The sequence below is a fragment of the Episyrphus balteatus genome, chromosome 3 (genome assembly GCF_945859705.1).
Source record: "Episyrphus balteatus chromosome 3, idEpiBalt1.1, whole genome shotgun sequence".
NCBI classification, from domain to species: Eukaryota; Metazoa; Arthropoda; class Insecta; order Diptera; family Syrphidae; genus Episyrphus; species Episyrphus balteatus.
In genome coordinates, this window is record NC_079136.1 from 78,587,710 (window position 1) to 78,613,347 (window position 25,638).

At 33.0% G+C, this 25,638-nt stretch overlaps 2 protein-coding genes and 2 long non-coding RNA genes across 6 annotated transcripts; 2 read left to right on the plus strand and 2 right to left on the minus strand.

Annotated features, from left to right (window-relative positions):
• Positions 1-289: 289 nt before the first annotated feature.
• On the plus strand, positions 290-1,306 carry LOC129914406 (copper homeostasis protein cutC homolog). Its single transcript, XM_055993647.1, has one exon. It carries the CDS (start codon positions 410-412, stop codon positions 1,157-1,159), a length of 750 nt encoding a protein of 249 aa, XP_055849622.1. The 5' UTR covers positions 290-409; the 3' UTR covers positions 1,160-1,306.
• Positions 1,307-5,124: 3,818 nt separating this feature from the next.
• On the minus strand, positions 5,125-11,739 carry LOC129914300 (V-type proton ATPase subunit E). The gene is made up of 5 exons (XM_055993482.1): positions 11,606-11,739; positions 11,360-11,473; positions 7,001-7,213; positions 6,417-6,743; positions 5,125-6,355 (listed from the first exon to the last, which is right to left on the minus strand). The coding sequence occupies exons 2-5, from the start codon at positions 11,390-11,392 to the stop codon at positions 6,248-6,250; spliced, it is 681 nt and encodes a 226-aa protein (XP_055849457.1). The 5' UTR covers positions 11,393-11,473; positions 11,606-11,739; the 3' UTR covers positions 5,125-6,247.
• Positions 11,740-13,451: 1,712 nt separating this feature from the next.
• Positions 13,452-18,703, minus strand: LOC129915386 (uncharacterized). 3 transcript variants are annotated; one of them, XR_008772296.1, is made up of 7 exons: positions 18,478-18,703; positions 18,264-18,411; positions 18,082-18,177; positions 17,762-18,029; positions 14,174-14,337; positions 13,729-14,108; positions 13,452-13,622 (listed from the first exon to the last, which is right to left on the minus strand). It is a non-coding gene; the product is annotated as an uncharacterized LOC129915386 (long non-coding RNA). The 3 variants fall into 3 exon arrangements; XR_008772295.1 differs by having other exon boundaries at positions 18,082-18,174; positions 18,483-18,702; XR_008772294.1 differs by having other exon boundaries at positions 18,483-18,702.
• Positions 14,842-16,471, plus strand: LOC129915387 (uncharacterized). The gene is made up of 3 exons (XR_008772297.1): positions 14,842-14,954; positions 15,481-15,819; positions 15,876-16,471. It is a non-coding gene; the product is annotated as an uncharacterized LOC129915387 (long non-coding RNA).
• Positions 18,704-25,638: the final 6,935 nt, after the last annotated feature.

Below are 25,638 nucleotides of genomic sequence, written 5' to 3' on the forward strand. Positions count from 1 at the left end.
TTAGCGCGATCTGCGTACTGGGCTAAAATCTATATAGATAAACAAAAAACACACCTAATATCGAAAGCTTGTGCAGTTAAAAAAGTGAAGCTTTTATAGGGGGCTCTAGTTTTCGGTAGCTTCGCTAATTTCTATGAGCTCTACCAAAGCCAACGCAAGTGTTTGTTTGTTTGTGGCCTTTGGCACTTTTGCAAAAGTGACCAATGTAGTTAAGGCTTAACATCGACCCATAAAAAGAACGCACTTGTTTTTTATTTTGATGGCAGCCCTACAAAACGTCAGAATTTTTGTAAATGCAAGTAAAGTACCTTGTCAAACTTCTAGACACTTTTTTTGTTTAAACAAATTTGTATTGTTTATTGTATTGTACAATTTGTTCAACTTACAAGTTTGTAAAATTTACAAGCAAATGCTTGAAGTTTGTGTAGATTCTATAGCCTCAGCAATAGCTGCTGCTGAAGGTGGAGCCTCTCGTCTAGAACTATGCTCAGCATTAAGCGAAGGAGGCCTCACACCAACAGTGGGCACTTTAAAAGCTTTAAAGTCTCTCCCAATAAACATTCCAATATTTTGTATGCTCCGTCCTCGAAGAGGCAATGATTTCATGTATTCCAATGCAGAAATGGATGCTCTTCTGTATGATGTGGCTCTATTCAAGTCTCATGGCTGTGATGGTTTTGTCTTCGGTGCACTAGATGAACGCAGATGCATTTCTGAGTGGCAATGTAAGCAGGTTGTGCAGATGGCCGGAAAACTGCCGGTCACTTTTCATAGGGCTTTTGATCTTACTGCGCCTTGTCAAATGCATGAAACTGTTAATCAAATCAAAAATCTGGGTTTCACAAGAATACTTACGAGTGGGTTTAAACATTCATGTGTTCAGGGAATCTATAACATACGTGACCTCGTAAATCAACATGACGATATTATTATAATGCCTGGAGCTGGAATATCGTCAAATAATCTAAATGAGGTCCTCGTTGAAACTAAATGCAAAGAATTTCATGCTTCTGCTAGGAAAAAAGTCGATCCACCAATTATAACTACAACAAATATATCGATGGGTGGTGGAGAAGCTGATTTAGAACCATTGTTTGTAACAGATGAAGAGATGGTCAGAGAATTAGTTGCCATTGCAAAACACAATAAAATTGTTTGAACAAAATAAATTTAAATAATCTAAGGACAACAACTATTAATTGAGTGAAAGTTTTATTATTAATATTATGCTCTTTTTCTCGCATTATTTAATGTAAAATTTTTAAAACCTTAACGAATAGGAATAAAATGCTATCTTAATTAAAATAAAAAAAGATCTTTTTAAATGTTTTGAATTTGATTAGGTACCAAACCAAACGAAGAAGGTACATATTTATGCCATTTGATTTCTTGTATAAAAAAGAATTAAAAAAAAGAAAATTAACGATTAAAAAAGAAATTTCAATTTTCAAAAATTTGATTTTTCAAAGGCATAGGTTTTTTTGGGCTCTAGTATCTACTGCTAAGTAGGTACTTCTGATTGAATTCAACTCCTTTCCTGCTATAGAAAAAAATTCTTTAGGCGCATTCAGAAGTACTTTAAACTACTTTGCAGGAGATACTGAACCCAAAGAAACTTAATTAATAACAAAGAATTGAATTTCTCATAAAATATAAAAATATGGGCAGGTATTTCTTGCAAACTTTGAAACATTCAGGGGTGACATTCTATATCACATAAGCTTCAGGGCATGAAGCAAATCTTTTCGCACACTCGAAAACGTTTGGGCGCTTATGCGAAACAGAATGTCACCCCAGCACTAATTAAAAACCTTAAAACTTTTCGGTTTTTAATCATCATTCAAGAAAATTGAAGAAAATTAAGAAGTTAAAAAAGTTTTAGCATTGAATATTTGCAAATATAAGTAGACACCCTGCAAAACGGTCAATATTTATAAATTAAATGAAGGTTTAAAAAAAGAGATGTTAAGGCAGAACCCTTTAGTAAAGTTTATTTTTTTTTCTGCTTCCGTTGGCGCATGAGTAATGTGCGGTGTCACTTTTATTTGAAATTATTCAGTGGGATAAGGTTCTTAATTAAAAAAAAATGAGTCACTGTGGAGTTTACGTAACATTTTTTTTCTAATCTTTTGAATTGAGTTCATGACAGTCTGTTTAAAATTTAAGATGTACCTATACCTATGCTGTACAGAGCCAAACTTGAAGCTTGTTTTTATGCACAAACTATACATACATATATGTATATGTACTAATTTGCACTTTCTGAAACTTCGTATCAAAAGAGAAAAACGAAAGGTAAATTAAGAGACAGTCATTGTGGGGACCAAATAAAACTTATATTATACATATTTCATATGAGTTTTAAAAAATTCCAAACCAAAAAATTTATAAACCTATCGTCGGCACAACGAAAAAACCGCGAATCTACATTTTTCGGACTTTTCACTTAAAAGCGTCATTTTACTTGATATCGGTCCCTCTATCAACTATGTCAATCCCAATCCTCCATCTGTTGCCTAGAAGCCTAAACTATCAATTTCCGTTGCACGAGTTTCCATAAGATTGCATTAGTTCCCTAAACTGTGAAGCAGTTTTTTTCAAAAGTACAATTTTGCAGATTCGTGATTTTGGCTTTGTACCGACGATATAACATACGAATTTACGAGTCCTTGATTTGGCCAAAGGTACTTATATAGCAAGTAAAAATAAAATAAAACTTATATAATACTAGCCCTGTTCCTTTGGGAGGTGGCAAAATACTACTAGTAGTTTACTAGCGATTTTCAATGGAACGCACTTGGAACGAATTCAATAAAAATCGTATCTACTCGAGAAGAAGAGCATGAGCAGATTATAGTACTAGATTAACAAAAACATCTACTATTAGTAGACTATCACCTCCAATGGAACAGGGCTACTATTTCAAATTTTGACGAACAATTTTTGTAATAAGAATGCCTTCACTATGTACATAACATACTTAATGTAATAAAATAAAAAAATTAATAGTGAGTTATGGCCAATAAAATCTATAAACAACTATCTATATCTGGTTGCGAAGAATTTTTATTAAATTGTCGAAATACCATGTCTGTAGGCAATGCCCATCGTACACTAAGCGCTCGAAGCACCAATTTTGATTTAAACGCATTCAACTCTAGTGTACGATGTCCTCAATTATATTCAACGAACGAGTTGGAGCTCCTTGCTCAACGAATTTCTCAACAAGTATATTGGTAGTGTACGAGCTCGAGTTGCTCGTTGGAAATCGTCAATCAACGCGTTGAGCAACATTTGCACATAAATGTGTTGCACATTGTTGTTTCAACTGGTTGCCCAATTTCATGATTTTTTGTAAGCATTTGTTGAGGTAAATGCGGAACTATGTGTTGTGCGTTTCGTTGTATACCTACGAAATTTTGGATTTGAGAATACGAAATTTGAGTCGTTGCTCGAGCTGATCAATTTTTATTGTACTTTTTACATCTATGTAGTTTTGTTGCTCAACGTGAAGAAAGTGAGTTTGTATACTAGTTTACGAGATTATAAAATTGTTTATCCAATTTGCGAGTTGAATAAGAAGTTTGTTGAACTAGTTGTGCACGTAGTGTACGACGGGCACCGGCACTATGGCTGTCGTTCCCGGCACAAAAAAAAATGAAAAAGTGGTATGTACTTTGGCCCGGTAACTATCCAGTTAAAAATTGAAAAAAAAAACAGCAGTTTCAAAACTGGATTTGATGGCCCCAAACGGACTTGAAATTCGGATATCGATAACCAAAGTACATGTCATTTTTTTTTCTGTGGGCGATTATCTAAAATGAATTTTGGTATTTGTGAATCTCTATGGATAGACGATTTTTGTTGATAATCGATCATCGAAAATGAATTTTGTGTATCTCTATTTTAAAAGATTTTTTTTCTGAATCATCGTTCGATCTTTATCGTTTACAATTTCGCTATCGACTCAAATCAAGTCCATAACCCACAAAAGCAAATATATTTGTACCTTCAGGTACAGTTAGACGAACAGACGCACAGACTGATATCATGATGAAAACCAATTTTTTGGATTTTTCTATCATCACAAATTTAGTTGTTTAATACAGTAGTCCACATCTGTCATCTGAATTTTGTTTTGTATCCTTGCTTCAAGTTAAAACAATCTTTGCAGCGCTTTTATTCAATACGACACGGGCGTATTTATTTGTTTGAAATTTGGAGGACATCCAATCCATATGTATTTTCAAAAATTCTCTTCATTTCTTGTTTAATGTTTATTTTATTGGCTATCATAATGTACAATATATTTCAGTTTAATTAATTTCACACTAAGTTTTGTTATTATTTACAAATATTTAATAAACAGCAGTTAAAATGGTTTTTTTTTTTTATGTTGTTCAACTCATATTTAACCAACGACATTGTTAATTAAAGTATTTTTTTTATTGTTTTCGTTTTTAATTGAAATATCATTATTTTGCATAACAATTTATAATAATAATAACACTGTAACGAATATTTTTTTTTTTCTTTAACAAGGATCTAATATAATTTATTTTAGTTTAATTATTTATTCGAATGAAATAAAAAAAATAAAATAAAATTAACGAATCCTGAATTTAAAAAAAGGATCAATTCCCCAAGTAAAATATGTAGTTAAAATTATAGTGATTTTTTTTTTCTAATTATAACAATTTTTTATCGAACATCTCAAAACAACAACAAGTCGAAAGAAGCATCAATTCAAATCAATAACTAATTTATGATTAATATTTATATGCATATATATTTGAACACATAGAGTATATTATACAAACATATACATAATAATATATATAATATTTGTTTATCTAACACTTATTGAGTAGAACAAATAAAGGTATTGCCAACAGAGCGATCAAGGAAGGAGAAAAAACAAGAAGAAAAATAAAACACAATTAATTTTGTTTGTCAGTGGTACCAGAAATAAACAAAAAATTGTTTTAATTTATTTTGTTTATATCGTTGACACATTTATTTAAATTTTTTTTTTACTAATACATGAATGAAATACTGATTTCTTCGTTTTTTTATATGCTTTTATTATTTTATTTCTATTTTTTGAAACTGCAAGAACCGTAATGGATTTTAAAGAACAAACAAACGAATTTTTATTTTGAAGTGGAAGAACAAAAAAATACACAATTAAGGAAGAAAATAAACTGTTTGTATGTTAGGAATTCATTCAATCGCTTAGCTTTTTTGTAAAGAGAAGTTAAATTTGGCTGAGAACTCTATTTCAATGAAAACAACAGCAAAACACACATACTTGCCGAATTTTTTTGAGGCGTAGATGATAGATAGATAAAGATAAAAACGTGTACAATTGTCTATAAAACGCGCATTAACAACTTTTTTTTTACATTTTTTGTTTTTTGATTGCATACAACCCAAACAACTCACCAGAAAAGTACATTTTGACCGGAGGAATTCATCACTGATATGATGTTATTTCAGAGGAATATTATATTTTCCAGAATTCCAATGGGCAAAACATACTGATGCTGATTTCCTGGCAAGAAGTTTGAAATTGCAACAATATATAAACTGTTTTTCCTTCTCTTTACAATAAACCAAGACAATAAATTTCTGCCTTCCATACTACAGCTTAACAAAAACAAGGTTAACGAAATGACAAAAATAAAAAAAATATTTCTTAATAATAGACAACAAAAGATCAATAAAAAAAAATTAATGAAAATAACAAAACAATTTATAAATGTTAGATACAAATATATAAAGATATTTTTTTAGAGAAATTTAAAACTTCTTTTCATTTTTTTTAACAGGAATGTTTATGATATCAATATAATATTTGATTAGGAGAAAAAAGAATGAACACAAACCTGTTGCTGAATTACATTAAATATTCACGTGTATGTATACATATTTTTTGTTTTTGTTTTTTTGATAAAGGTGTAATTTTTTTAAAACATTTTATTTTTTATCTACATATAGTCGATATACTTAAGTATGATAATTATATTTTTGTATTTTTCCAATTTTTACTTTAAGATTTTACTCTGACTCTTTTTTTTTAATAAATTTAATGAACGTTTATGTATAAGATATAATAATGTAGTTATGCTCTTTGATTAACGGATCCTTTTGTTGACTGTTGTTAAAATTTTTAAAAATATACATAAAGACTTATTGGAGAAACAAAAAAATAAACAAAACAAAGAAAAAAAAATATAGAAATAATTTAATCTGTGAATTTACGGTTGGGATTTGTACCAAACAGTGCATTACGAATTTCTGGAACAAGTTGCTGGGAAATCAATTCCAACCTAGATTCCAAAGTATTTGGTACCTGAATAAATTATATGTACATAAATAAGTGGGTTGAATTTTTATCATAACTAAAAATTTACCTTAACCCTTCCATTCAAAGCAATCAATTCTACTCCTCCACATGTATCAGGTGGCAAAAAGTTTTCAGTATCAACCGAAATAACAACATCCTTTCCAATGTTGGCCTTGTATTGTTCTACAGAAGGTGGTAATACTTCATTGACCAAAGCTAGATCAACTTGACGGCAACGCAAGATGACTTTAGCTTCCATGGTCTGGTATAAAGCCTGAACAATGAGTTTTTGGAGAACAACCCTGTATTCTGTAGGATTTTTTGTGACTTCACCTAAGCGGCGACGTGCTTCGTCCAATACACTGCGAACATGGTCTTCTCGGACTTTAAGAACCTAATGTATTGCAATTTTTTTTTGTTTGTGTTTTAATAAATATCAAAGATAAGCATTAAATAATAAAGACGAGAGGTATTTTGAATTTGCCTATATTCGCCTATTAGGAAAACGCATCAGTAAAAGAACAAACAATATGAAACTGAATATATGTACTATTTTCTTGATGGTCGTTCATAGAAAACTGGGTACTTATTACGTAATTTTCAAAAAGATTGTTCGTTGACGATATTTTCATTAATTTGCAATAAACTTACCTTAAGACGAGCTTGGTTCAGCATGTTGGAAGATTGAATCTTCTTTTGAAGTTCAACTTGTTTCTCTTTCTTTTCATAGTATTCCATGATCTTAAGACGTTGTTGTTGGACCAAACGTCCTTTTTCGATGTTAAATTCTTCCTCGGCCTTTGCATCGATTTCTTCGGCTTTTTCATTAGCTTCTTGCTCAATGAAGGCCATCATATGCTTAATCTAAGAGTTTAAACAAAAATAATTAGTAAATAAAATGATTTTGTCTTCTTTAAAAGTAAATTGTCAAGTAAATATTCATGGAAAATTCAAATCTTCTCAACATATACTGTCTCTCAAGTTGTGACCTGGCCACCGATCAATTTATTTATGTGAGCAGATCGGTTGTTAACAAAAATCCATTTTTACTACAAAAGTAGTAAAAACAAAAAAAAAAAAAAAAAACACTAAAACGTCTTTAGCAACTAACACTATGGGAACTATCGTGAATAAATTTTTCTCTGAAATGAAAGCGAATCCTTATTCATAGTCATCACTGGAGTCGAAATTTGTCTCAAGTGAACGTCAGAGGAGGCTTTTTTACTTGAGGAAATGCTTAAGTTTTTTTCAGTCAGTTGACATTAAAACACAAGTGTCATTGCGAGCGTTTGTTTTTTGTATTTAACAATTTAAATTTATATTAAAATAAATGAATCGCAAACATTTGTTTCATTTGTACGAGTGGGACGACGAATTCGACAAGTATGTTATTAAAAAAATGTTTTTCTCATTTTGAGGACAGTTAATTCAAATTTTAGAGTTTGAGAAAAATTTTCTTCAAGGCAAGATTTTTCTTTACCCAAGTGACACCCCTATTTTCAATTCCTTTGAGCGATTGCTTGAAATATTTCTCAACTTACTGGAGTTGAGAAAAATCTGAACTCTAGTAACGACTATGAATTCCGCTCTCGCAGAAAAAGCATTGAGGTGTAGAAGGGTGCCAAGTTCTAAGATTTGGTTTTAAATCGTTGTTTCCAAGTGGTTACACCACGAAACCACCTGTTCAATTTTTTTAATTTTCTATTGTAATAATCAAAAGTTAAAAATTAGAGTACGAATTCTCTGATGAACCAAAAATTTAAAATCTTTATAAAAATTAATATTAAATTAAAAACCACATTATTTGTGAAAGTATTCTGAATTTTTCAAGGAACTTTAAGTTTAGCTAAAAAATATTTTTTTTTTATATTTTACGCGCACTAAAGGGAGTTTAATACCCTTAATATATAAAACACAGTGCGAGCTTCAGGAAAAATAATGTTAAATTGGCCAACCCATAGAATCCATAGCATCCGTTAAGTAGTCGGATTCAAACGACGAATAAAAAATGTATTTATTTACATCTTCTCTTCCAATTAGTTTTTTATTTTAGTTATTTCAAGAGGAATATCACTAGTAGACACGCAAAATATTTTCCACAACAAAACCAAAACGAAAGCCAAACGACAGCAAAATGTCAGTCGTATTGAAAAAACGAGTATCGTTCAGCCTTAAACGATTTTCGTTTTACGCAGTCGCGTGTCATCGTTTTTATACGATAATCGTTTTACGGAGTCGCTTTTCAACGATAACGAGCCGATTTAAACGATAATCGTTTTACGTAATAGGCCCCCAGAAGAAAATACTGTGTTAAAAAATGTATCATATGAAAAGTTATTGACGTGCAAACTAGGTGTCTCATGTTCTAAAAATATATATTTTTTTTTATATTCAAAAACAAATTTTTTATCGTTTTAACCCTTTGTTGCCCGGATCAATTTTTTTCTCAAAAAAATTAAAAAAAACGTTGAAAAAACTTTAAATATTTCTTGAATATCGTACCAGAAAAAAATATATCCATTGCACTAGTAAATATAATTATATTAGTAAACTTCTGAGCTAGGTATTTGCTGATATTAATTGGGATAAAAAATAAAAAAATAAAGTTTAAAAGGTGGTTTCTTATTGTAAGCACCGGAAAACAAAGGGTTAAAAGTAAATTCTGTTTGATCAGCTGATCCAGTGTCCTAGAAGTGTCCTAGAACCCCTACTTGCAAGTAAATGTTTAGGAAAAATTAATTTGTATTGTTTATGTTACGTTGGCTTTTGCTTTTTTTAATCAATTGGTCTTTTTTGTTTTCATTTTTCTTCTAATTCCTCTTTTTTGAACGGTTCGAGAGTAAACCCTAATAATAGTTGGTTTGAAGATCAAAAATTTTTTCAGTTTCTCTTTTCGTTCATATTTAATACAAAGGAGAATGGGCAAGTTTGTTTGGAATGTGGATGTTGCGCGGCCAGGAATGAATTTGTTATTTTTTGATGTAATAAAGGTTTACATATATTGTGGAGAAGTTTTATCCTTGTGACGTACTCCAAAAACGGATAAAATGCATTTTTGCATATAACACTTTATGCAGATTGTCTCAAAGTTGTATCTTATGTGTGTATTTTAAGTGCAAAATACGATACTCTCTCATTTTCCCTAAATCTGAAGACCTTTATCTTGAATATCCAACCACTAGAACCCAAACTATAACTATTTTAAAACAACAGTTTCAAGACTATTTTGAGAGTTTCGTTATTCAATTTTTTGTTAGTTTGAATTGTTTGAAAACTTTCGAACAAAATCTTGAAGTGGTTGTCTTAAAAATCTTATATTATGAGTTCTATTGGTCGGATTTTCAAGAGTAATGACTTCAGACTCAGGGAAAATGACAGAGCATCATATTTTATGTTCCAAATAAAAATATAAACCAATTTGTCGTTCATACATTGAATAATGTATAACAATACTAATACTGCATTTTCTTACATTCTTAACGCAATACTGCGAAACGTCCATAGTAAAAGTTTTTCCTAAGTTATAGTCCTTTCATTTGATACCAATTTTATTAATGGCCGCTCAACGTCCAAAATGCCCATTCTCCTTAAGAAAATGAACTTACAAAAATTCCTAAAAAAACAGTATTTATATCTAGGTATATTCAGTAAAAAAAAAAAAACTTTTACTGAAAAAAACATGATTTATGCAATGTTCATACATTGAATAATGTATAACGATACTAATACTGCATTTTCTTACATTCTTAACGCAATACTGCGAAACGTCCATAGTAAAAGTTTTTCCTAAGTTATAGTCCTTTCATTTGATACCAATTTTATTAATGGCCGCTCAACGTCCAAAATGCCCATTCTCCTTAAGAAAATTAACTTACAAAAATTCCTAAAAAAACAGTATTTATATCTAGGTATATTCAGTAAAAAAAAAAACTTTTACTGAAAAAACATGATTTATGCAATGTTCATACATTGAATAATGTATAACGATACTAATACTGCATTTTCTTACATTCTTAACGCAATACTGCGAAACGTCCATAGTAAAAGTTTTTCCTAAGTTATAGTCCTTTCATTTGATACCAATTTTATTAATGGCCGCTCAACGTCCAAAATTCCCATTCTCCTTAAGAAAATTAACTTACAAAAATTCAGTAAAAAAAAAAAAAACTTTTACTGAAAAAAAACATGATTTATGCAAAAAAACATGAAAAATTAATTAGTTAGGTAGGTATGTACCTACTAAAATTAATTCAAAAAATTATGTGTCTAGTTGTAAGTTTCGTCCTACCAGCTACCACTGACTAACATGCTCATTCATCAAATTTTACTATACACATTTGTATTATCGATGGAATTTTCCATATTTAATGTTTCACTTAGTCCCACAGCAACTTAATCATTATGCAAATTGAAGATGAATTGCTTTTATCAATTTACCTAAAAATACTAGACTTTTAACCCATGTTTCATTTTATCTACTTTGAAAAAAAAAAAAAAATATTGGATGTCCACAACTAAATCATCATTTTTTTTAGCTGAATTAGGTGAAAGGGTGGCAAAAGTAAGAACTCCCATATTTTTTTTAAGTCTACCTAACTACATTACTATACTATAACCTTCAGGTCACATGACCAATCAAATTGCTCGCGTAAAAAAAGTTACTGTAGATAAAAAAAACTTAACTGGAAAAGAAAAAAAAAACTTGAAAGAGAATAAATTTCATTTCCAAGATTAATGTATTCGATATCTATGCTGAATATATTCATTTTTATATTTAAAAAAAATACAATAGATTAGCGCAAAAAAATGCTGGTATTTGGTCGAGTTAAATTTTCTCACATGACAAATGTCTCATGACTTCATATTAATATGGCTGTCAAATGAAAATTTTCAAGTTTTTCTCCAACTTTTTGCAAATGATTTCACGTCATCCACCCCAAAAAAATCCATTTTAAATATTTATGTTTTACTAAATGTATATATTTTTAATATAATTTATTGCATGTTTACCTGTTTTTGTACATCTGCGTCGCTTAAAGCCATTTTTGAAGATTTTTATAATACAACCCTGCTAATGCACAAAATTTATTTTCAGACTGCTGGGCAGCGAATTTCCAATTAGATCTACAAATGTGTAAAAGTAATGCAATGCAATATTATTGTTAGATTTTATTTACTTTAGATCTTTTTATTATATATTTATTGGAAACATATTTTTAACAATGATAATGAATAATTATTAAATAGAATATTCACCTAAAGGAGTACACTTGATAAAATTATATGCGCTTACTCCAAAAGTTACGTTTCGTCGTCTTGAAAAAGAAAATTTTTGCCAGGCAAGAAATTTTTTCGATCATATGATTTGGGACATTTTTCAATATTCGATTTCGAACTCGAAGAAAAGGTAAAAGCTTTCGAAGTCAAATTCTCATAGAATGTAGCTCCACCTGGTGGGTGTTAGAGTAGACTCTTGAATTATTCGGAATGGACTAGTTCAGTGCGTGATTATTTATTATTCTGCGTGATTATTTAAGGTTTGACCACATCGGAAAAGCTTTTCCGCCTAAAGGCTTAACTACATACACCACTTTTTGAAAAAAGTACAAAAGTGAAAATATTTTTTTTCTGGCTTGAGCAATTGTTTTGTGGTTAGTGGTTAATGAACTACTAGTCGGTCTAGAAGTAGATGGATTCAAAGTGATTGCATACGCTGACGACGTCGCCATTGCCATATCAGGAAAACATCTCCATACTATAATAGAACTAATGCAAACTGCTCTAAATAAGCTACTAAAATGGGCAACAAACTGTGGATTGGGGGTAAATCCTCAAAAAACAGAACTTGTCCTCTTTACAAAGAAATATAAAATTCCACAACTAGACCCCCCCTCTATTAATGGTGTTCCACTTAATTTTGCCAGCGAAGCCAAATACCTGGGTCTTATTTTGGATAGCAAATTAAACTGGAAAACCAACATACAAGAAAGAATAAGAAAAGCCACAGTGGCACTCTTTTCTTGCAAAAAAGCTATAGGGAATAAATGGGGACTATCTCCTAAAATAACTCATTGGCTATACACTGCAGTCATCAGACCTATTCTCACTTACGGGGTAGCAGTTTGGTGGACTGCTCTGGAAAAAGTAACATATCGAGACAAGTTAAGCAAAGTCCAACGTTCAGCCTGCATGTGCATCAGCGGAGCTCTCCGTTCGACACCTTCCGCCGCTCTTGATATATTACTCAATCTTCCACCCATAGATATATTCAGCAAGCAGGTGGCCGCGAGCACTGCTATTCGACTCCAAGCCATCTCTCAATGGACCAATAACTCTATTGGCCACACAAATATTCTGAATTCATTCGGATCAATCCACAGTCACTCCGACTACACCACCCCACAATTGGTTTTCGGCAATAATTATGAAGTCACCATCCCAAATAGATCACCCAACTAACAATTTCGATGATATAACGATGGTGAGAAGCTTTTTGTCATCACTAATTTCACACCTAAAAGACTCATATAACCCTGTTTATCATCAAAAAGGCCCCCTTTTTTTACTCCTATTAAACCTATAAGAAGTACGATGAAATACTCCTGTAAAGTTTTTCATCAGTAGCCGAATGTGGTATTCGATCCTATAAATGTGCGAAGAAGTACACTGTAAGACTACTGTAAGGTTTCTCATCAGTAGCCGAAAGTGGTATTCGATCCTATAAGCCTACCACAGAATTCTTATTGGAAGCATAATAGGGCTATTCAATACTCACCAGGAGGGAGGAAAAAAATAAAACCGAATAAAATAAAAAACGAGAAATTATTTATACAATATTTTATTTTTATAAACAAATACACTTCAAATTTACCCGCAATAGCACATTTTCTATGCCCTTCATCACACTTAGTTCGAAGGCCCATACTAACAGTCTGCAGACGTTTTATTTCAGCATTTTTAGCTGCGTTCCTTTGGAAATATTTATCTACTTTTTAGTACTTAAAGCTGCTTTGAACTACTTTTTCAGTATAGCAAAGTAGATCAAAGTAGTTTTAAGTACTAAAAAGTAGATAAATATTTCCAAAGGAACGCAGCTTTTACCTTCCAGGGCTTTGATTATGTCCAAATGGAACTCAGCCTTCATTTGATCTAATTTCGATTTGAGAAAATTCTTTTCGCCTTCTAGCTTATCGTTTTCTTGTTGAAGTGATGCAATTTCTCCAACGAATTTTGCATTTTATTCAGCTAGCAGCATTTATCTCAAAGATTGTATCTAAAAACAAAATAATTAAAATAAGAATAGAACTGAACAAAGATGATTCTTTTAGAGTTATACGATTGGGAACCTTATTTTGCAGAAAGATAACCAATTTACTTACGCTGTTGTTCATTTAGTTGCCTTTGGATTTCCTCCATACTGCTGATAGATTCATCTCCACTTTGATTGTTAGAAGAGTAGCCATATTTCCACTGGTTTTGGTAGCAGTTAAAGCAGCGGTCAAAATATCACCATAATAGATTTCATGAGAGCGACAAATTGTTCTGGTGCTACATCGGTTATTGAGCAAAGATCGATGATCCCAATTCACTTTGTTTTCGATCAACCGAACTGCAATTGCTGTATACAAATTGCAAGACCTCTTGGATCCATTATCCCTTCTTTTCATAATGAATCGAAACACCAATAAGCTGCGCAATGGCATTGCGAACGGATTTTTCTTGCTCCTGGATAAATGCATTGAGCATTCATTGTTTAATCCTGTAAATTAATACAAAAATGAAAGAATATTATATAGGGGAAGAAAATTGCATTTTTATTCTTACTCCAATTATTGCTCGGGTGGAATATTTTCCAATTGCGTAGTTTTCCAAAACGCTTTTCCGACAAAACAGCCGAATATTGGATTTTAGGTTTCTTTGATGAAACAACGATCTGGCTGGAATAGTTTCGGGATGCTTTTGTAGTCTTTTTGCGAATCATCCGTTGCCTGCAAAACAATTTTACAAAATTAATGGTTAAAAATATAAATTTAAAGAAAGTTCAGACCAAAAAAAAAAGGTTTTCCATTTTATTCAAGTTTAAGTCTTTCATGTAACTTTTTCAGTTTTGTTAGTCTGCCTCTTTCAAGATGTAATAAAAAATATGTTGGTTAAATTCAGTACTGCAGCGACTACTCTCATCCACTACTTTTCATATTTTGCAAGGTTTTGCATTCATTCATTTTATTCTGATCTCGCTGAGCGCGCTCTGACCATGTTCCTTAAAATGTTCAGAATGAAAAAAGAAATACAATTTGAAGCTCTGAACGTTCAGAGGAAAAAAAGAAACTTAATTATTTGTTTGTCAGTTCAGGCTCTGTTCTAAACTTAAGAAGAAAAATGCCTATTGATCTGATCAAAATTATCTTATTTTATCACCCTGTGAATAACAATACTGAACAAACAATTATTATGTTTCGGGGAGTTCGTTATACAGATGACTAACAGCGGCAAACAGCTCTTCAATTAAGTTGTTAAGACAATTGGCCTACGTGAAGTTTGCTTCTTTCGATTGCAATATACCGATTCGAGGGGTAACCTAACATGGATAAAATTATATAAAAAGGTAATGAACCAAGATGTAAAGAAAAAAGATACAGTTCCGCCTAAGAGGCAAATTTTATCCAGAGGATGTTGCCGAATAACTCATCCAAGACATAACTCTGTGTCTGTTTTACTTGCAAGTAAAAAATGCCATATTGTCTTATGAAATCTATTGCCCGCCAGTTCTATTAGCATCGTATGCCGTTCAGACACGCCATGGTGATCACAATAAGAGCACCCACACCGCTGGTTTCCTATCCAACGACCAGACGTATCTGAAAAAAAGATTTTTTTAGTTGCATTGGACTTCAAACGATTTTAATCCAATAATTCAAAAGTCTTGAACCGATATTGCACTCTAAATTTTCAAGAAGCGAAAGAAACTTATTTTTTAATTCGATTCAACCGGGGCTGAAAAACGAGTGTCTAGAGTATTCATTTCAAATAAAAATATTTTTTTAAATTCATCTTCCAAGAATATTAATTTTCATTTGTCAGTTTCATGGTTCCCAACTTTATATTAAATTTATTTATTTTTTTACAAACAGCTCACAACCGTGACCACCCCGATGTATAGATCTCCAGAAATGGTTGCCACCTGGAACAATTATGTTAAAGACCCCAAATTGGATATCTGTGCTTAAGGATGTGTTCTTTATTGTTTATGTTTCCAAAAACATCCATTTGAAGTTTCAGCCAAGCTACGAATTACAAACGGAAATTATACAAAGCCATCAGATGCCGGATTTAATTGTTTCCATGATGTCATCAAATAGTGAATAACTGTGAACCCCTCAAATAGGTTTAACATTTCAACAATTTTAGATCGTTTGGCTGGGATATCTTAAACGAAAAATTGGTCATTAAAGAGACCAATTGAATTGGTGGTAAGTAATTTTTTCTGAAAAGCAAAAAATGACTTACATGTTTGTTTAATTAAAAGGGAAAAACCATTAGTAATACCACCAAGTGGTTCACCGGAAAACAATCCAGCAACAACAAATGCACCTGTGCTCTCTCCACTTCCCTCACGACCTACACCACGAAGGCCTACACATTCTCCCAACCTATCGGCCTATTCAGACAACAATGTCTCAGATAGTTTTCCCCAACATCAACAGCAGCGTCCAGCAAGACCACCACCAGCTGCTGCCACCAACAACATGCAACAATACAACTACCAAGGACAAAATCTACCACAGCCACCCAAAGCAGCAGGTGCCGCACAAACAGGAAGTCTTTTCTCCTCAATCCGAGGTGGTGCTAGCAGTTTTCTCAAGAATCTCAAGGACACCTCCTGTCGAGTTGACATCGAGATAAGTTACATTACATCAAGTATTCTAATGATGCCATGTCCCTCTGAAGGCTTCGAATCGGCCTACAAAACAAACATTGAAGACGTCCGGTTGTCCATCGAAAGTCGTTATCCACCAGCAAAAGTAAGCGTCTACAATTTTGGCAATCGAAACTGTCTACGTCTACCTCCACCGGTACGCCGGACAGTCGGAGACGGCTCCATCTACACATGTCCTCAATCCAAAGCACAGCATTTACATGGAATGTTTTCCGTTGCTAAAGATATGTATGTATGGTTTCTTGACTGCATATCCAAAAAGTATTATCATTCAGACAAGTGATAGTGGTGGCTGCAGTGCAGCCACAATGGTTTGTGCCCTTCTCATGTACAGTGGTCTTATTCATGAACCCGAAGATGCTGTTCAAGTGTTTGCTGTCAAAAGACATCCAATTAGACCTTCAGAGTTTCGCTATTTGTATTATTTGGATGATATTCTGAGGACAACACCACTTCTGCCGCACTACAAGACTCTTAATGTGGTTTCGTTAGTATGCCAACCAGTTCCACGTATGACAAAAGCTCGTGATGGTTGTCGATCGAAGTCTATTGCAATGAAAGACTTCTTATGAATACAGTTCAGGATTATGAAAAAATGAAGTGAGTTTTAGAAGATTTTTTGTACAAATTGAAATTCATTTTGATTATTTTAGATTATATTTATCTGGACCTGGAAAAATCATGCTACCAATTAACCTTACTGTTTGTGGAGATCTTACAGTTGTTCTCTATCATGCACGCAATGCTCTCAAGGGAATGGGTCGCCCTCAAGGCTTGAAAATTAAAATTAAATACTGGCTTCAGGAAACCCTTATTCACAACCAACGATTTGGACGAGCTAACTGACCAGGAACATGTTCCATCTATGTTTCGTTAATTTGTATGGGAGCTAAAATTTAGCGCGAGCTGCGTACCAGGCTTTAGAATAAAACTTTTATTTTATATAAACTATTCAATAGGCATGATTTCAAATATAGCTTTAAAGATTCAAAATGTGAGACGATTATCGTCTTTTTGATTATCATTTTAAAAAGTAATGAAATGATGAAAATACATTTTTCGTTCCAGCTGATTTACATTTGAAGTGTTCAAATGTAAAACTAGAAAAATAAAAAATCTCCTCGTGTCAATGGGGGGACATTTGTGTCCTTTTTGACTCTTGTTATTTTTGTTTTTATCTAGTTTTAAGTAGTTACCTTATCACAATATGTACACTCTGAAAAGTGCCTTGAACAACACTTAAATATATATGTTACTAACTAGTAAAGTTATCTATTACTTTGTACACAGGATATCTAAATCATTTTATGAATATTTATGCATAAGCTAGATTAGTCCAAGTCAGCAATGAACCTAGTCTTAGTATTATTACTTTAAAAAAAATGTATTTAAATGAAAGTCTCAATAAACTTTGAATTGAATAAATTTCCTGACCCGAAAATAAAAATTAACTAGTCAATAACTAAGTTACATACCACACTTAAGCTGGGAATCGAACCCAATCCCTTGTACTTGGACATCGTTGTCAACTGCTTTGAAGAATTTTGAAGCGAGTTAAGCATCTAGATGATTTCTCTAAGCAATGAGTGTTCTGGACTTGCGACAATCAAATCGTTCAAATGATAATTTTTTTTTGACGTTTCCAACAGGTGGGCTATTTGATCATAGAAGTCTTATCATCAGTCGAATTTCAACTAAGGCATTTAACTTCGGTTGAAGAACTTTCCTCTTCTCTGACCATACCTGTAAATGAATTTATTAAACAAAATTATTAATTTTGGTTAGATGGATTTACATTTAAATCGGAATTCGAGTCCAAATAATCATCAATTAATCATCATGGGAAGTTCTTTTCAATATTTGCCTTCTTTGTCGACCCTTTTGGAAGCTGCTTTTAAATAGAATTGATCTTTAATTTCAGTCTAACCGAGATTATAAACAAGTATTAAAGAGAAATTCTAGTATAGATCAAGATACATTCTCTTCGTAGCACCCAAAACAAATTGGGTCCTTGGCCAGTTCTTCTCACAGCTCTTGGAGGTGTTCGGCATATGGAATTTCTCTCTTGCATTCCTTTGATTTTACGTTTTTTTTTTGCTTTTAATGCTTAAGTTGCCAAGATATTCTACAATGTTCACAAATGAAAGGAATTTAAAATAGAATTTTCTATTGTTGAAAAGAACAAAATAACTTCACTCAAACGTGTTGTAACTTGTTGAGTAAATTTTGGAAGATTTTCTTGTTCGCCGAATGTCGTGCATGTTGTTGGACATTTTGTTGAATGTTGATAAGTACCTATTTTTGAAATAAATAATTTAATTTTTATAGCAAAAATGATCACTAAATTGTTTTTATAGAAATAAAATGAACAAAACAAAATGTAGCTAAAAAAATGTTTCACAGATGACAGATGAGCTGATCCATAGACAAATAACACAAAAGATTTATACATTATTAATTGAAACAAAAATAAACACAGAGGGCCGTACTAATAATCAAATTTAAAGCTCGCTTTAATTTTTACCTTAATTCTAAATATTTCACAGTACCAAAAACCAATTAAATAGTATGGTTAAAGGCTAACTCTTGGTTAAATTTTATAGTTGAGTTTCCAAACTATAAATTTTAATCGAGCATTAGCCTTTAACTTGACAATTAAATTGGTTTTTGGAATTGTGAAAAATGTAGAATTAAGGTAAAAATTAAAGTCAGCAGTCAATTGAAAAACATGTAGCGATTATTAAAAACACGTAGACTTTTACATATATATTTTTATGAAAGTATTTATTTTTTTAATTTGTTTTCATGAATCAAAATGTAGCTATTTCAATATTGTACTTGAAAAGGTAAAGTTACAACCCGTTCTTTGGCGTCCTTTATAGAACAATCGAGAAGCTGAGTATCATGCCTTCTATAAACCCTTCCAGATGCTACATTTTGTACACCTGTAAAGCTTTATAAGAATAAAATTGTTATGATGATAAGAAGCTTTTAATGACCTCTGTCGTGGATTCCTATAGGATTAAATGCTTCTCGACATCGTTATAGTGTGCTTATAGATAATTTTCTCATCACACCTATAATCCCACTATAAGATACTCCTAAAAAGTTTTTTAGAAGTATAAATATCAGCGTTTACTGATAATTTTTTTACCGTGGGTAGTATACCAGCCTTATAGGTGCGAAAAGCCCTTTAGACTTGCAACCCGTAAGCAAAAATGTTAGTTGGGCAGAATGGGACAATGCCGAGTTTCTAAGAGATGATTCAATTCATTTCTATACAGATGGTTCTAAAACCAATGACGGAGTGGGTGGCGGGGTTTATTCCGATAGACTTAATGTTAGTCTCTCCTTCCGTCTCCCTAATCACTGCAGCGTGTTCCAAGCGGAAATAATGGCGATTAAAGAAGTACTGACTTGGCTCAAAGAAAACGTGATATCTACATCGGATATCCGCATCTTCTCTGATAGCCAGGCCGCCCTTAAATCGTTAGCTTCGGTTTCCACAAACTCCGTTACTGCCCGCGACTGTCGATCATCTCTCATGGAGATGTCAGAACAGTTTAACATTCACCTTTTCTGGGTGCCGGGTCACAGAGATATTCTGGGAAACTGTGAAGCAGACGAACTCGCCAGAAATGGAACTCTAATACCAATTTTACCCAATAAGGCAAATATTGGTATACCAATCGCAACGTGCAAACTCATGCTGAAGCAAGAAGCTATAGAGGCAACAAACATACGATGGTCAAACATTATAACTTGCCAAACGACCAAGCAGATCTGGCCTAGGCTAGATCCAAAACGTTCAAAAAATTTGTTGTCTCTAAGCAGATTGCATATCAGCTCTGTAATAGGTGTCTTAACAGGACACTGTTTCATAGGTAGACACGCCATAAGACTTGGCGTAATCTCTAACGACTTCTGTAGAAGTTGCCTTGATGAGGAAGAAGAAGAAACAATCCAACATCTTCTCTGCTCATGTCCTGCCCTTTCCAGTAGACGTAAAAAATACCTGGAAAAATATTTCTTAGAAGATACCAGTGAGCTAATCAATACTGACATCTTCAACCTTCACCGCTTTATTAAAAGCTCCAACTGGTTTAATTAGTGAGGAATTTCCTCACAAAATCATGGTATCACAACGGACCAATAAATGGTCTAAGTGTGTCAGTTGTTTTCCTGACAGCCATTTCTACCTAACCTAACCTAACCTAATTGTTTTGTGAAAAAGAGTATACAAATTGTTTATTAGACCAAAAAATAATCATCAAAATCATTTGTTTTAATTTTTCAGGCCGAAAAAATATACAAAAATGCGTTTGAAAATTTTCACTTTTGTACTTTTTCCCTTTTTGAGCCAATGTACCCAGCAAACGCAGAACTACAGAACAAAACCGGTGAAATATGTACGTAAAAGAAGTACTTCTTTTCCACTGAAAAAAGATAGGAGCTCGGGAAAAAACTCAGTTATATACTTTCTGTATATAAGAATACGTGAAGCAGCTATCTCTTTCTTGCATGCAAGATGAAATAAATTTCCCCTCCATTAATAGTACAGACAAATGTACTTCAAAAGTGCATCAGCGAAGCACTTCTGGAAGTGGTTCTGATGTACATTTTCCAGTACTTTTTTACCTACAGAAAAAGCACTGAAACTTGTACTTTTAAAGTACTTATTTGGAGCACTTTCATGGGTTTATATCCGTATTGCTAAAATCCATATTTTAATTTCATCTGAAAATAAAAAAATCTTCAAAACAAACAAACAATTCTTTTAAACCACAGTACACATAAAAAGGTAATATATTCCGAACTGACATTGGTCGCCAGATTGTCAAAACATGACACTTTGGCGACCAATGTCAGCTACCGAATTCTTAATTGTTTAAAATACCAACGAAAAACGCACAAAAACCGATAAACCACGCACACCACTAATTTTTAAACAATTATTTACCATTTTCCGCGATGAAACACGAAGAAAATTTATTATTTTCAATTTATAATATTTTTAAATGACATTTTATAAATTAAAACAAAAACAAATTTCCTGTTTACTGTGATTGAAATATAAAAATTAAAGGCCGACCTGACAGATTGGTGCCCATTTTTGACAAACAAATTTTGACAACGTTCGGAACATATTACCTTATAATGTGTACTGTGCTTTTAAACCACAGTACACATAAAAAGGTAATATATTCCGAACTGACATTGGTCGCCAAATTGTCAAAACATGACAATTTGGCGACCAATGTCAACTACAGTAATTCTTAATTGTTTAACTTACCGACGAAAAACGCACACAACTAATTTTTTAACAGTTATTTACTATTTTCGGAGACGAAACACGTAGAAAATTTGTTATTTTTCTATTTATAATTTTTTCAAATGACATTTTATAAATTAAAACAAAAACAAATTTCCTGTTTACTGCGATTGAAATATACAAATTAAAGGCCGGCCTGACAGATTGGTGCCCATTTTTTGACAAACAAATTTTGACATTTTTCGGAATATATTACCTTATTATGTGTACTGTGCTTTTAAACAACTATTATTTAATATTTTATTGGAAAAACACAAAATAGTTTTTTTTTATAAACAAAATACATAAAAAAAAGATCCTTGGACACGCGACTGTGGCCTGGCCAGTTGAGAAAAATGAAAAAGAAAAAAATACTCTGCAGTCTGCACTTTGGAGGTAGTTTTTGTATCTTGTTTTGATTTTTTTTTTTTTTTCTAAATGCTCAAGGCTGAAGCTGCTGTAAACTCAGTCAATGATGTCTGGAATTGATCGCCACTAAAAGACAGAAAAATCAACAACTTTATAATTTATCAATTTTATAATCAGCATACCTTTATTTTCCAAATCAATTGGTGGTTGTTTTTGTATCATTTTTGTATTACTTTTTTTTTCTAAATGCACAAGGCTGAGGCTGTGCATTTTGATGGTGGAAATAAATTTTTGTGGCGTGCCGAAGAATTTGTGTGGTAGATATTGTTTAGAGAAAATAGTTTTCACAAATAACACTCAACACTGAGAAGATAATATATTTTTTAAATTAAATTGTTTTTATTTTTATTCTTCAAACGGAGCAGCGAAACATTTTTTTGATGTTGCTGTGGCTGTGGCTATCAAGGTTTTACTGGTTTCACTAGAAAATATAAAATGTAGGAAAAGTCAAATCAAACGCGAGCCGCCATTACAAAAGAGACAAAACTTTGTGCATTGCATACATCACGCTCTTTTCCTCCCATTTATCAAAGAAGAGTTTATTTTTAAGGAGAAACAAAACTTCCATTTTTGGAGGGGAGAGATTTTGGTAAATAAAGGCTTGGCCACACCGAAGGGTACATGCGGTAGCGGTACAGGAAATTGTATGAAAAAAATTCCCCATCTGAACGTTGATGTGTCAGTTTGGAATTTTTTTCATACAAGTACCCGTACCGCTACCGCATGTACCCTTCGGTGTGGCCAAGCCTTAAGGAAACACATACATCCTCAAAATAAGCTTTGTTGGTGGTTGTATTTTCCCCTAAACTACTGAGGTTTGGTTTGCAGGGTAGTTAAGGCTTAAAGGCTTGGCCACACCGGAGGGTATGCGGTATAGCGGTAACGATATTTGTATGAAAAAAATTCAACATCTGAACGTTGATATGTCAGTTTGGAATTTTTTTCATACAAGTACCGTTACCTCTACCCGTACCGCTACCGCATACCCTCCGGTGTGGCCAAGCCTTAATACTGACTTTTCACGAGCCGATTTTTGGCGTGCGCGAACCTTGTGTGTGGCTAAAATCGACTCATGAAAAGTTGAAAAAAAGCCTAGTACGCATATCTAGCGAAATTTTACTTCCCATACAAATATTATTGAAAAATTTGAGCCGGGTGACAAAAAAAATTTATGGATTCACTTCATGACTTGCTTGAGGGCCAGTTGTACAAACATGGATCAGCCTTTTTTTTTGGCTTTCATAACAAGAAGGAAAGGTCTTATGCAAATCATTTTGGCGCATTTTACTGAAATTGCATAGGACTTTCCTTCACAGGTAATCCACAAGCTAATAGCTTGTGACAAACAGCTTAAAATGTCCTTACGGAGGTCTTCCTGCAGAGGGTTTGTCTTATGCACAAACCGGATTACTTGCTTAGGGCCAGTTGTACAAATATTTAATCCGTGGTTCATCAACTTTTATCTTCTGAATTCGCTGAAAATATTGAGTTTTAGCACTGGTTCTAGGTCCATATAGGTTGAAATAGCTAAATCCATCCCTGAACCAGAGTTGATCCACTGCTAATCCACCGAAATCGGCGAGTTAAATTCCTGACTCGAGGCTGAACCACCCAACTAACATTTCAGCTTCGGTTAAGGTATTACAAAAGCTACATTTCAGCTTCTTTAAAACTTTAGTAAGGTTGTTGGGCATTGAAAAAGGAGAATGTTATACAAGTTTGACACACTATAAGCATCTTAAACGAAGCTTTACCGAAGCTCTACCGAAGCTTTGAGATTTGACAGATAGCTCCGGAAGAGCTTGTATAGCTCTTTAATACATGTCTTATCGAAATTAAAAAAAAAAAACTACAAAAACAAAAAAGAATTCTTTTTTAACTGGTTTTAAATCATGAATTTTTATCTTTTGATCTGATATTATATATAACATTCCATTAGTTTTTAGTATATCTATTAATAATAATTTTAAAAGTATTTTTTTACCACACCCAGGAATCGAACTTCGTATCTGCTTGGCGGTAGTCCATCACTCTACCCACTCGGCCATCCCAGTATATTCATTAATGAAATCAAAAACTTAATCAGTTCAAATAGCAGAAATGTTAAAGCAAAAAATATCCGAGCTAAATTATTCAATGTCAAAACCAAAAAGTGTCCGAGCTAGATTACCTATTCAATATCAAAACCAAAAATCAAATAACAACTTGGTAATTTCTGTAAAGCCTCTATAAAATCACTAAGCAAGCTTATCCGAAAAACAAGCTTTCTTCGTTTAAGTTTCTTTAACAGTATTTAAACAACTTATTAGAAGTTATTAAACAAGTCCGAGCTTCTATAAGCGATTAAATTCTGAAGCAAGCTCAATACAAGCTGTATACAAAGCAGAACCTGCGAGATCTCAATTTATAGAAGCTGTTGTGCTAGTTGGGCACGTTTGTACAACTGGCCATTAGGATGTTATAATAAGGCCTTATAGAAGTTGTTGAAGGTGTTGTAGAAAATGTTGAATTTATGCATAAAAAAAGGGAATTTATTGAATTTTATTTCGTAAACTGTACGTATACAAACTATAGCTTGTCGAATCGAACAAAATGGACCTTATGCAAGTAAGATTGTTACTTGGGATTGGTACAGTAGCAGCGGTACTGTAATTCGACAGTGGAACTATGAAGTTCCATTGTGGAATTTTTTTCATAAAATTACCCATACCGCTACTGCATATACCCTCCGGTGTGGTCTAGCTTTTAACGGCTCGCGTACACCAAATCCGTCATCGGCCGAATTATGCTCGGGCGTTGTCGGCCGAACTCGGCCGATAGAACCAAGCACATAGAAAGAAAAGAGAGTGCGTACACCACTGAAAGTTACATCGTCCGTTGACTTACGTTGACGCCCGATAATAACCGATCAACCGGCATAATCCGAACTTGTTTGGATTTTTCGTCCGTTGTCGGGTTGATTTATACATAGATATTGCTAAAAGCCTTTTCTTTGCAAAAATTGACGGTAGGAACTTTCAAAAATATACATTTCTTCAAAATATTCCATTGAAAACAATTATTATATGCACTTTAAGTTTCACAAAATCAGACTACAGACCGGCAGCGACGTCCTAGATCGGAAGCAGTGTATGCAGACGATCGTCCGAGAAAGTCGTCCGAGTAGTTCCGACCCGATGTCGGCCGATAATTCGGTTTTAGTGTACGCGAACCGTAAGGCTTGGCCACACCGGAGGGTATGCGGTAGCGGTACGGGTAGAGGTAACGGTACTTGTATGAAAAAAATTCCAAACTGACAAATCAACGTTCAGATGTGGAATTTTTTTCATACAAATATCGTTACCGCTACCCGTACCTCTACCGCATACCCTCCGGTGTGGCCAAGCCTTTATACTTCTCACTCACAGAAATTCACTTAATAGGTTCATACCATAAAAAAAAAAAACCGTTCTACAATTATGAGCACTAGATGGTGCTACTTGCTAATCCCTTTTAAATTTTTTTTAAATAAGTATATTTTCATATCCCAACGCCGCAAAAGAAGTATAAATTAAAAAAAAAAAGTGTTGATCAGCATAATGTGGACGCAGCTTAAAAAAACTTTCATCGTCG